The 14,065-nt window shown below is 36.0% G+C and overlaps 1 protein-coding gene across 1 annotated transcript; it reads right to left on the bottom strand.

The window, feature by feature from the left end:
- Nucleotides 1-5,550: 5,550 nt before the first annotated feature.
- Nucleotides 5,551-7,598, bottom strand: LOC123307792. Its single transcript, XM_044890225.1, has 7 exons — nt 7,260-7,598; nt 6,994-7,197; nt 6,687-6,728; nt 6,556-6,627; nt 6,379-6,492; nt 6,061-6,289; nt 5,551-5,982 (listed from the first exon to the last, which is right to left on the bottom strand). The coding sequence occupies exons 1-7, from the start codon at nt 7,322-7,324 to the stop codon at nt 5,689-5,691; spliced, it is 1,020 nt and encodes a 339-aa protein (XP_044746160.1). The 5' UTR covers nt 7,325-7,598; the 3' UTR covers nt 5,551-5,688.
- Between the last annotated feature and the right edge of the window lie 6,467 nt (nt 7,599-14,065).

The following is a 14,065-nucleotide window of genomic DNA, read 5'->3' as shown; positions in this document are numbered from 1 at the left end:
CCAGGTTGAAGAAGCTCCTCAAGTGACAGATCAGTGCTACCGAATTTGAAGGACTTCTTGGGCGTTTTGGACTTTAAGTCAAAGCATAAGATATCTTTATTAGGCCATTGCTCCTCTGCATATGATTTGATATTTTCAGTTGTTGTATCAGATTGCAAACCGCCAATCCATATCCAGTTTCGTCCTTTTGGAGCTGGTTTAAGTAAGCTGTTGGGATTTCCAGTGCCCCTCACTAAGTTGCTCCTCCTCTTTTTAGAGTTAATTACAACTGTAAATGGTTCCTCTTCTATCTGTTGGGTATCTATAGATGAGTGTAATTCTTCCAACGATGTTTTATTCTTGGTTTTCTCTGTAGAGTTTGTCTTCTTCACTGTTTTTTCTTTTGCTTTTTCTGAAATCTCATTAGTCTTTTTCTTCGATACACTGGATTTCGCATTTGGTTCATCATGAAGCCTTTTTTTGTTGGTTTCATGAAAATCTCTCGAAGATAGAAGGCGGACCAGATCGATGTTGGATTCTTTTAGTGATGTTACCTCAGCTTTTAGATCAATAAAGGTTTTTTGTATTGTTGCCACAATGGTTTCTGTATGATCTTTCATTTCTTGATTAGATGGTGAAGTACTTTTTTCAATTTCCGAGCTGTTGTCATTTTCAGGGAGCAGCTTTGTCGTAATTCTTTCAACACAGTCGTCGCAAAAGAAGTAGACATTTTTGGACTCAATGATTGCTTTGTAAAGAGAATCTTTTATTCTTGTACATTGTGGATGATATTCTGATTTACAGAAGTCGCATTTGATCAGCTTAGTGTTGACGATAAAATTATCGTGGCAGGTACCACAGGAACTGGACATCTCGGTGCAGTTTGCGTGTATGATATCCTTTCGTTTCGGAATTTTCAGGTAGAATGATAAGAAGGCAGTTTTACAACATATGTTGGTCGCTGGTTCGCACTTTTATGTAATTTCTGCAATTGTTTCAATCAAATACACTCTGTGTTCGGAACACTGCGATTCAATTGATATCTAACCGGATCGGCTAATTTCGAAGCTTTCCGTTGATGTAATTTCCAATAGAATAACTCAAGTTATTTGCGTACAATCGGCGATCACAAGGAGGCGTACAAAATCGTGTGCTACCACTGCGGACGTTCGCAAGGGTCGGTGTGTTTAGTGAGAGTTGCGAGATTTCAGCCATTCTTCTATTTTTTTATGAATGTTTGTTGTCTGGGTTAATAGGTTTCGTAGATTTGCATCCGCGATCATTACATTTGTATCATCAGCAAATAATATCATCAATTCTTCTATTGTAACCCCTGTTAAGTCATTTATGTACATCAAAAATTGTATACTTCCTAATATTTCAGAATTCAGCGCTACTCGCTATGGTCGCTGTCTCGCCGGTTGATCCGCTGTGATGCTGGACTGACACATCGCACTTCTATTGTCGAGATTCGTGATAGGCGCGTTTCATATAGAAGACTCTCCTTTGTCCACCTTTGTTGCATTACCGTACAGTCTCGAGTGAAATCTTGACAAAAGAGGACGTGCTATAGTGCTCCTAGTGCTATAAAAGAGAAAGCGGAAGAGAAAGTCGAAGTGAAAGTGCCCACTAACAAAGCAACGGAATATTTGATTCCGTCTGTGAAGTTTGTGTAGGTTCTCTATTTGTAATCGGAATTTTAATTCTTTAAAATTTTCAAAGTTGGTGTTCATCCTAAGTGTCCAGAGGTCTTTCTCGTTGGTACTGCAGAAAACATCAGGTGAGCTTATTTTTCGTATCTCTTTTCTGATTTTTCTCATAGCGTATAAAACATTCTGCTTTATACCATAGTTTTATATTAGACTATTTCAGTGAAGATTTCTGAATATTTTATTATTTTCAAATTGTTTGATATTTTGAGATTTTTGAGTATAAAACCATGTCGGAAACCTCAGATAATGAGGGTTCCTACATGGAAGCGACCGATGCTGAAGAGTTCAGCGAAGGCGAACACGAGGAGCTTGTAAAGCTCAGAGAAGAAAATGGGCAGTTGAAAGCTCAAATAGTCAAACTGACCGAAATTGTGTCACAGTTGGTGAGATGCGCCTCTTGAGGGAGGAAATGACCCGCAATAATAAGACGAAATCTCCCACTTACGCCGCAATCACAAAGCCGGTAGCGGGTTCCAAAAATAATTCCCTTAAAGGAATTGTTTCACAACCCGAAACAAGGAAAAATGATTCAACGCAGATTTCGAAGGCCCCAAACGCGCCCCCAACTAAAAGCGCGCGAAAAGAAAGCTCCTCTTCTGATGAGGAGACCGTCAAGCAGACAACGGGAGTACCTAAAAGGGATAAAATCCCACCCATCACGATGATGGGTACATCAGATTGGGTAGAGATCTCAAAAGCTCTCTATACCAAGAAATTCAGCTATAACCGGGCTACTGTAGTGAAAGACGGAATCAAGATTATAGCCACAACTGTAAATGACTACAGAAAAATAACTAAATTCTTCGACCAGCTTGGAAAGGAGTGTTTCACATACCAGATGGAAGAGGAAAGGAAAATTTACGCCGTCATTAGGCATCTTCCAATAGACGCAGATCTGGAATTGATTAAAAATGACCTGAAATTCCAGGGAGATGATGCTGAGGTGTCTAAAATGACATCAAACAAAACGAAAGAGCCGATACCATTATATCTGGTTAAAACCCAAAAGAAGGAGATATTGGACATCCAACGACTCTAAAACCTTTGTATTACAGTCGAACCAAAAAAGAAGGCAGAAAGTCCAAGCTAGTGCTTTAGGTGCCAAAGGTACCGACCTTAGACAAAAGAAAGAGGAGACGCAGCATGTCATTCATAAATTCAAGTATAGTTGAAGCCAACATGTAGAATTATTTCCCATGAGTGGAACAAGGACAGCTAAACCACTTGATATCAATATTTTATACCGATATCACACGCTGTTCTATATGGATTGATTTAATCATATGAGAAATCGTGGGTATACAGAAATATAATCTATAAAAGTATACCTATTATAGGTTCAAAATTTGGAGCTTGTAAATAAATTTGATTCCCACATACATTCACAATGGTATAAAATCTGATACATTTTCTTTGTTATTATGCAATAAATTCGTATGCCAACAGGGCAGTATGTTTTTTCATTGGAAAAGTTACGTACTTCATGCACCATATAGAGAGAAAGTTTCAAACAAGGAAATTCAAATTCAATAGATATTTTTTTTACTATTGATTAGTAAATTACATATTATCCTGAACCAAAGTTATTCTGATGAATAGAAGATTCTTGTATATCACATTTTTTTGCAGAAAAGTTATGTCCCCATGAATATGTATCCACATGGAACTAGAATAAGAAAATCTTATTCATACAATTCTCCCATTCAAAACTTATATTCTTGTTGCTGGAATTTGTGTGGTATACTTATACTTTTGATGGAATTCCGGAATTCGCGATCAGTGGGGGTAAAAAAATATTACCGCAATCTTGTGCTTTATAATTTTATTTACATATGATCATACAACAATTAACAAAACAGATTATTATGGAAACTTCATTTTTTATACAAAATTTATATCTTAAACAAAAATAATAGTGACATGGTTCACTATCAGAATGCATTCACAAACATAAATCAGTAATGTAATATTTTTGAATTTTTCTTGGAAGACATCATAAATCGATTTGAATATTTTTCATTTAACAGAACTGACACAAGCTTAGAAAGAAGGAGGGAAAAAAAGCAGTGGGTAAGGTTTGAACAGTTGAACATTATGCAGAATCATATCTTAAAATGTATTTAAAAGGACTCAAAAAATAATGGTGACATGGTTCCACTTTCAGAAAGTATTCACAATCGTACATAAGTAATATTGCTATTGAATTGTTTCTAAAAAAATCCTAGCATCAATATAAATACTGTTGATCACAAAATACTGACTCAAGCTTAGAAAAGAGGAGAGTCTGTAAGGCTAGAAGGTCCACACCTATCATAAAGCACTATAAAAAAATGAATAACTGATAAATAAACAATTACGTATAGATAAATACTAAAATCTGATGCGACACAGACTATCGACATCAAATAAAATTTTCAAGTATTCACAAAACAAGTCCAGACCTATATCCCACAATATCTTGTGCTCAACTATTCATTTCTAAACAATATAATTTTGGTGTTTAAAGATCTTGATCTATTTTTTCTTGAAACATCCAAAAGTTTAGTTGTTTCGTGATGGATTCTTATTCTAAAATAATTTTTCAAAATCATTTTGATCAACTGATCTGCGTGTCCATCAATAAAATTTCCATCGTAAAGATGATTTTCGAAATGATCTAAAATGGATGAACTAATATTATGCATCGTTTGACTGATCAGCACTTGTAATAAATGCTCTACTTTTTTGTTCAAAATGTTTGTGGTTTTATGGAAAAAACTGAAGAATTTTTCACCCTCTTTACAAACATCAATAATAAATTGGCTGGCCCTAATCAATTTTCCATAAGTTTTTCTCTTCTGTAGAAGCGAGACATCTACATCGTTTCTCAAAAGATCAAGGCATTTTCGGCATGGAATAAATTTCTCAAGTATCCGGACAACATACCCAGAAATATATCCCACAATATCTTCTGCATAGGGAGTGAGATTCCATGCTGTTGAGGTAGCAAATTCAAATTTCTCCATATCCATAAACACACTTTTCATTACTGAATCATACTGATCATCATTTTCAATATTGTTTGCATGTTCAGATGATAGAATGCTAACTGCAGATCCACATGTCAAGATACTGATGGATTCTAGATTGATTGCATTTCCTGTGTCAGTAGCAGATATTTGAGAGTGGACAATCAACCGCTTGTAAGCTGCCTCAAACTGCCTTGCAGTGGGGTTATTATTATATCCACCTTTACTTCTAATGCATCCAAAAAACAGCTCTAAATGGTCTTGCGAAAGTTTGTATGTGTGAAGATATTTGAGCATTTTCTCTTCAATAATGTATTTCTTGTACATTTGCTCTAAACTTTCGATACAAATCAAGAAACCTAAAAATCCAGTTTTTCTTCCACTTCTTGTGATAGGAACCCCATTCAATGTCAAACCAAGAATATATCTTTTCATCATGCTCATATAATCTGAGGAGGCTTCAGCTGTACTTAACATGAATGGCTTTTTAAAGAAATATTTTGCACAAGTATTTCTTGAGTTAAAAATGTCAAATAAGTTATTAAATTTCAAAATAAAGTCAGAAGTGGCTTCCGATCCCTGAAATTCAGGACACTTAAGATCATCTCTCAAGAAATCTATAGCATCACTTACACTTTTGCTAAGTGTCTGAGTTGCTAATCGTACCTTCATTTTTTCTCTCATCCATTGTAAATGCCTATGTCTTAATTTCGTAGCAGCATGCAGGCCTTCAATATCTTGCTTATCTACTAAATTGGAAACATAACTCCATTTCACCTCCAGATTTTCAGTATTTCGTAAGCCACTTCTAGACGCGAAACAATTCCTCACCAGCTTAATCATGTGGCAGGCATCAGGATTAATGAATATTTCATGCTGACTAAAAGGGCACTCAAATTTGGTTCGCAAATTTGATGGATCACTGAAATCTGCTCCCAATATTTCAGCCATTGAAAAGTTTGAAGGAGCACCATCAAAAGTTAACGAAATTACTTTAATTCCACTTTCATGTAGAAAACCCAGTCTTTTTGTCTTAGAGACAAGGCAGTTAATGCTTCATTTTTGAATCCTGGACTACCATCCACAGATCTGTACCACTTTGAGATAGTTTCTAAATGAGGTAGGCTGTTGTTGAAGGTTTTTCTAACAAAATTGTACCCTTTGGGTGAATAGAAGGCCAAAGTTAATGCAAAGGCTCTCAATGTTGGATTATATTTTTGGCTACGCTTTCCTTTCAACATTCTTTGGAATAAATCACTTGCAGCTCCAGGATTGACAGATGCCTGAAAAAGTAAGATTCTTCAATCTGGGTGCTTCATAATATTTATGCACTTGTAACAATGAACTAAAAGGAAACATACAGATATAGTTACTTCGGCAGATTCTGATATAAGCGATTTTTCTCTCAAATAGTCTAGCAATGTTTTCATGGAGGTTATTTTATGCTTCATCCTTCGAACAGACTGCTGTAATATGCGAATCTTTTTATTTTGGCTCTGTACTCTCTTCCTTATAATATTCATATTCCTTTTCCTTTTCTCAGGTGTAGAAAAATCACTGGTATGTATTTCTCCCACATAAGCCCTCTTTCTTAAATGAAACAGTATAATTAGTCATGAACTTATAGGAACAGTTAATAAAATATATTGTTGGGCAGAGCGTTTGAATAAAATATTTACCTTCCCCTTCTAATTTTAGATGAAGTTGGTTTCTCGGTAGAGCTGGAAGGCATTAAATCGAAATTTTCAACTGGTTGTTCCAGTTTTACAACAGGAAATTCAATATTTTCTACACTGAAAACAAAAATTACACAAAATATGGTTAGTCTGCAATGTAAAAATAAATACAAGTTTTACCTTCTCTTCGGAGAACAAGCAATAGCATCTATATTCTGATAAATTTCTTCATCAAGGGATGGAAGTTGATCTCTGTAAACATAATTTTTTAATATTCATTCTCATACAGTAAATTATAACTGCATAAATACCTTTTAGCACTTGGGGGAGTTTCATTCACAGTGGAACTGGAGCTGCAATAGTTTCAATTCAATGAAATTATACTAAATAATTTCTATATTTACCAATGATTACTGATACCTTATATAAAAGGAAGACTTTTGTCTAAGACTGATATGTATTTCTCAATTTAATTCAGTTATACAACTCTGATCATTCGTAACATTAGGCATTATTATAGCTGTTATCCGTAAATGATTTTCAGAGATTTTCCTCACGAATATCCCAATTTAACCGGTTGAATTAAAATAAAAACCTAGGAAGTTCATAGAAACTTACCTTGAAGACGTAAGTCCAAAGAATTGTTTCATTAGAATAGGATTGGCATCATTTTTAAGATATTTGGTACCATTCACCCGAAAACCAAAATCTTTGGGTTCAAAATGTTCTGAACATAAGAACATATTCTGTGGCAAGTTTCTTGTATCATCTAAGCCCAAAATTGAAAGCCATATATTCTTTCTCTCAATATCAGAAGGAAATCTGAAAGAAAATTATAAGGAGATTGTTCAATTTACGCCAATGATATGCAAAATAAAACTAACCTGTGAAAACTCAAATTGGGGTTGTATGAGTCCAATTTACCACATGCATGACACTTACGAACCATTTTATAAATGTTTTTTTATCAAAATATTCAGAAAAAACTAGGAAAAACACTTTTTCGACACTAAACTCACGTAGACCTCGGACGATATCGCGTCGGCAACGATGTATCAACTATCAAATGTCAAATCGGGGCAAATCACTTTGATTGGTCCAGAGATCTCTAGATCGGCCGCGAAACAATTAATGAATGAAACTAGGAAAACCAATGTTGTCACGTGGAGCAGAGATGAATGTTAAACAACCGTTGAATTTGGAAGTAACTGGGAATTCTGTTGTTTCAGCCGTGAAAGTAAAAACGGAAAGACTTGGAATAGGTTAGGTACTTGCTTTTATATGATTTTACCCAAGTTTTCTGTGGATATAGATTTTAAGAGGGGATGAATTCTAAAGAAAGAAGCAATGTTGTGGACACAGTTCTGGTTGAATAGGCTTGTTCGTAGAGTAGTTTGCAACGGTTGTGAACTGTACAGAGCAAGCGCAATTCCATTTTAGGGTAGCGAAAATCCATTTGCGCTTGCTCTGTACAGTTCACAACCGTTGTGAACCACTCTACGAACAAACCTAATAATATACAGTTTTTTGTTAAATTTAAAATTCGTAGCATTTCATTGCATGAATACTCAATTCGTATGTTTACAAAATCAATAGTAGGAGAAAAATAGTACTCTTAACTGCTACTTTAGAAATAATCGATACTAATAAATCTGAAATCTCCGGAAACGTGACAACGTCGTACAGATTTTGGCGTAATTCCCAATCCGTAGAAATACAATCGCCCAGTTCAGTTCTGCACATTTGAATGTTGGCTTCAGTATTTGTCATTGCATGCTGCGTCTCCTCTTTCTTTTGTCTAAGGTACCGACATGCACAGAACAAATGCTCCTTCCCGTGGAGATGCGTGAAGTGCTCAGGAAGTCATAGCAGCAATGACTGCACACTCACCAGAAAAGGTGAAGAGAGAAATGCCACATGCGTCTTATGTGGAGAAGAGGGCCACCCCCTCAAGATAATCTCGTGGAACATAAACGGGATCAACACTCGGAAAGCCGAGATAGAACAAATAATATCAGAAAGACAACCTGATATTATAGCCCTACAGGAAACAAGAATAAACCGGAACAGACGACTGAATTTCATGAATTATGAAACATATAGATGTGCCGAATTACAAACACCGGAGGAGGAGTAGCAATATTGGTGAGAACAGATCTGAAACAGTACTTTAAAAGTAGATCCGACGAAACACAAGGAAAAACAGAAAAAGTGACGATTGTTGCCGAATTAAATCGGCAAAGAGTCGAAATAACCTCGGCGTATAAGCCACCACAAAACAATCTATTGGAAGAAGAGATAAACAACATGTTGAAAGGATCAAACCCGAAAATCTCCATCGGAGATTTCAACTGTAAATCCCCATTATGGAACAGCATAACAGAGAATAGAAATGGCAAAAAGCTAAAGGATTTCGCTGAAAAACAAAATTCCATAGTGATTGGACCAGAGCTACCGATATATCTTGCTTTTGGAAGAGGAATACCAGATGTAATAGATATCGCGATATTGAAAAATATAACTCAAGAATTCTCGATTGAAACAAGAGAAAAACTGCTGGAAATAAGAGAATATACCAATTGGGCTAAATACAGCCATTTAATACAATCGGAAATAACAGAAATTACAACAATAAGCACTCCAGACGATCTGGAATGTGCGGTTGATAAACTGGAAGAGATTATATTGAAAGCTTACGAAAAAAGCATGAGAAGAGTGAAGAGACCAGCGCCAAGTCATCTGCATGGCGATACGCCTAAAGAAGTAAAAGATCTTATACAAGAAAATCGAAGACTCAGAAGAATATATAGGATGAACAAAAATGATCTAAATAGAAGGAACCTCAACCGACATAGCCAAGATCTGAAAAATGCCCTGAAAGATCTAAGAACAGGCAGATGGAACAAAAGGGTTCAAGAACTGAATACAATCGATCATTCTGCATGTAGAATGCAAAAAAGTCTACGAGGAGAAAAGACTAAAATTCCACCCCTACACGGAGAAAGGGGAATGGCGTATACCAATACTGATAAGGCAGATGCATTGGCGGACTCGATCGAACGAGAATCGAGAATAAATTACAGGATAGACGACGATAATGAAGATTTGGAAGAACTGGTTGAAGAAAATGATGAAGAAATGGATGAATTACCAGCGACTGCTGAAATAGACAAGCCAACATCGCCAAATGAAACAGGGAAACAATTAGAAGTTTGAAGAAGAGGAAAGCTCCCGGAAGCGATAAAATAATGAACGTTATGTTAAAGAAATTACCTAGAAAAGGTATAGCCGCTCTAGCAAATATCGCGAATGGAATTATGAGGACAGAACACTACCCAGAAAAATGGAAAACAGCAGAAGTCATAGTATTCAAAGAGAAGAAGTTTCCACAAAACTACAGACCGATAAGTCTACTGTCGGCGTTAGGAAAAGTAATAGAAAGAATTATCGCCACGAGGCTAAATGAGGAAACCGAAAATCTGAAACTAATACCACCAGAACAGTTCGGATTCAGAAGAGAGCATTCAACAGAACAACAATTATCAAGACTCACAGAGTACATAACAGAGGGATTCCAAAATAAACAAACTACAGGTCTTGTTTTACTAGACGTCGCCAAAGCATTCGACAGAGTATGGCATAAACGATTAATATATAAGATGAGATGTGCTGGATATTCGATCAAAATATGCAAGTTGATCAGGAATTATCTCAAAAATAGAAGATTTTACGTAAAAGTGGGAGGAGAATGCTCCTCAACAAGAGATATAGAGGCTGGAGTACCCCAAGGATCAGTACTTGGGCCACTTCTGTACAACCTATACATCCACGATATTCCGAAAAATCCAAGAACCATGCTAACGTTATATGCTGACGACACAGGCATAGCAACTCGACACCGCAACCCAGAAGTAATAGAACGAGTTCTACAAGATACGGTTGACGAAACAAATGACTGGTGCATAAAGTGGAAAATCAAGCTCAATGGACAAAAGAGCCAAGCAATATTACTACAGAAGAGAAGACTGCGACCCACAACGAAACTGGATGTTGACGGCGAAGTAATCGACTGGAAAAATGAAGCCAAATATTTAGGAATAACGCTTGACAAAGGACTTACTTGGAAAAGTCATATCAAACAAGCAATCGACAAAACGAAAGCAGCGATGAATAGACTCTATCCTCTGATAGGAAGAAGAAGCCACATGTCGAAAGAGACAAAATTGAAGATAATCAAAGCCGTTGCTAGGCCTCAACTGACTTATGGATCAGTTGCCTGGGTATTCGCGCCAAGGAGCCATATCAAAAGAATTCAGGCCACTGAAAACAAGCTGCTACGATGTGCAATAGATGCACCTTGGTTTGTTAGGAATAGGCAGATTTATAAGGACCTGAAATGGGAAACCATAACGGAATTCATGAACAGAAAAGCAGAGAAATTATTCGAAACAGCGAAAAACCATCCGAATCAAGAACTCAGGAGACTAGTGGACTACGACCCAGAGGAAGACAAAAGGAGAATGCGAATTTACCGAAGGAGACCAAGAGATCAATTGAAAAGAGATTAAAATAACAACTTATTGAAAAATTCAATAAAGTGTTAATCCAATAGAGGATAAACACATGAATCCCAGCACGATAGTGTGCGAGAAGAAACCCGAAACCAAAATTCAAGAAGCAGTTGACGGTTTTTAGTGGGTCTCGAGCTCAGGAGAGTGAGAAACCCCACACTGTTCCTCCTCAGGAGATGAGGGTGGTTCGTCTGTCTTGCAGATTTTCCCCCTGCTACACCAAAAAAAGAAAAAGTTGCAGTACCCATTCGGCCCTGGCCTTCCTGTCTTGTCAAAGTAAAAGTCTTCCTGATCGGCCACAGTGGAGTGAAACTTGTGTCCTCTGTCCATCTTCCTCAGTAGATTACGAAATTAAAACACTTTCAGAGTTATTTTGAGTTTTTTTCTCCCTTTCTAAATTTGAAATTCCACAAGAAAGCCATTTTCTCATTAACTTTTTTTGTTAAAAAAGGGCGAAATAAAGAAGGATCTGATGATGCTGAACGATGGGGGAGAGGTCATAACACTGAATAAACTGTTAGAAGAAATTCGTGATAGCAAGAGGGAGGTTAAAAGTTGCATATACGCATCGGGAGCTAGGTTACTTCTAGAAATCCAGGCACTGAAAAGTAAGAATGAAGCTATGGAAAAAAAAGCAGAGATAAAAACTAGGTTGGATAGAGCAGAACGTTATTCCAACAAAAAAATTGCCGAATTTCTTTGCGACGAAATGAGCCGGTTGTTGAATATACGAGTTGAGAAAGCCGATATTAGTGACTTCTACTCTCTGGGAAACAAAAAAAAGAAGTCATCAAAAGATAATAGTAGTGGGATAAGACTTCGGTTGAAATCTGCACTGGATAAGAGTGGGCAGGATTAAGGGACCTCGCCTAATCTAGATAAAGGAACGGAAGAAAACTAAAAAACAAAAGGGATTAAAAAAAAATAAAAAAAAGATATATTCAAAAAAAATAAAATTGAAATAGAAATAGATTCAAAGAAATTATACATTTGTTTTTAATTATTATCCGATTATTGTTGGTTACAACAAATCAGTTAATGTTTCTTCTATACTTCATGAATTGAGGAAGTTTAAATGGACAATTTGATAAAAACTATCAAAATGAAGACTATGATACAATAGTCATAGATGATATCAAAGACATTGAGTCGTTGAATATAAATAAAGAACTGAAGATTATGCAAATGAATATTCGAAGTATGCAAATGAATTTCAACGAGTTCGAATTATTCTTACAGAGTACAGGAGCTGAATTGGACATTATCGTACTGACGGAGACATTTAGATTGGAAGACCCAAAGTTGTTCAGTTTGGGTGGTTATCATCCGCTATACAACGAGGGTGAATATAACTTCTCTCGAGTTGGATATTCATTATGGGGGTAGGGACCTCAAACTAACAGCAATGTACAAGTCTTCACTATATTCCATAGCGGAGTTCAATGAGGAATTGCTGTATTATCTAGAGAAAAAGAAGTATCAAACATATACTTACAGGTGATATCAACATAGACTTATTGTCACATGATTGCAATACAGAAGAATACAAGAATATACTTTCCTCTTTTGGCTTCAAATCACTAATCAATACATACACACGTCCAGATAGTAAAACATGCCTGGACCATCATTTTGTAAAAGGTATGGAACCGGAAAACTTGATTGTAGATGGCATTATTCTGCAAAACCTGATTACGGATCACTATCCTATATTATTGTACACTAACCTGAAAATAAATGAAAGACCTACTAAAAAAGATCACATAAAAAAATACATTAATTATAACAGATTAAAAAATTGTTTTAGGAACGAAAGATGGGAACAAGTCTATAATTTCGATAACACAAATAAAATAACTGAAAACTTCATTGAGATTCTGAAACGATATATAGTGGATAGTACATCAACAATTAGCATGAAAAAAAACGCCTCAGAAAAGAGTGGATGACTCCATCGATATTGAATGAAATAAACAAAAAACAAAACATGTACAAAAAACTAAAAAAAGCTCCTGAAAATATCCAATCAAAAACAGAATATAGTAAATATAAGGTTCACGAACGCTAATAAAAGAAGCCAGAAATATTTACAGAAATGCATAAAGAGGAATCAAAGTAAATCAAAAGCTTTATGGGACTGTGTGAACAATATAACGAACACCATGAAATTAGGACCCAGCATAAAATATATCAAAAATAAAGACAACTTGAAGATTGAGGATAATCAAGATATGTGTGAGAACTCTTCAATGATTATTTCAGCGGGGTTGGAGAAGTATATGCTAGTGCACTGGCCATGACTGATGACATCGAAGAGAAAGATGTTCAAAAACAGAACTCTTTCTACCTTTTTCCAACAGATTCATATGAGGCAGATAAGACTATAAACAGTCTGAAATCAGGAAAGTCGGAAGGTTGCGATAGAATACGATCTGAAACACTGAAGAACATAAGAGAAGAAATATCAAAACCCCTTGCATATTTAATTAACAATTGTTTCGAACAGGGCTGTTTTCCAGAAGTACAAAAATTGGGACTGGTAAAGCCATTATTTGAGGGGGGTGATAAATCCCAGATGGTCAACTACAGACCGATTACTTTGATATCGAACATTACCAAGATCATAGAAAAGCTAACCTGGTCCACATGGATGCGTTTATTGCAAGAAATCAATTATTGTCAAAAAATCAATTTTGATTTCGCAAGAATATGTCAACGGAAGATGCCATAAAAAAAGTCACAGATATTATTTATAACAATATTGACAAAAGCATTCCTTCCTTGGCAGTCGTGATAGATTAAGCAAAGGCGTTTGACACCGTCTGCCATGAGAGACTACTTGAAAAGCTGAACGGCTATGGATTTCGTGGAAAGATGTTTGATCTCATCCAGAGTTATCTGTCGGATCGAAAACAAATTGTAACCTTGAACGGTATTTTCAGTAAGGAAAGACGACTTACGTATGGCATACCACAAGGCCCTGTTCTGGGACCTCTTCTATTCAATTTGTATATAAACGGCTTACTTGAAATGTACAGTGCGGGCGAGATAATAGGTTTCGCAGATGATACTATAGTCCTCTATAAGGATAAAACTTGGGAAGATCTGAAACAGAAAGC

This window comes from Coccinella septempunctata, chromosome 2, assembly GCF_907165205.1.
Source record: "Coccinella septempunctata chromosome 2, icCocSept1.1, whole genome shotgun sequence".
Lineage (NCBI taxonomy): Eukaryota > Metazoa > Arthropoda > Insecta > Coleoptera > Coccinellidae > Coccinella > Coccinella septempunctata.
The sequence above is the reverse complement of the archived record's forward strand: the minus strand, read 5'-3'. Positions and strand labels throughout refer to the sequence as shown.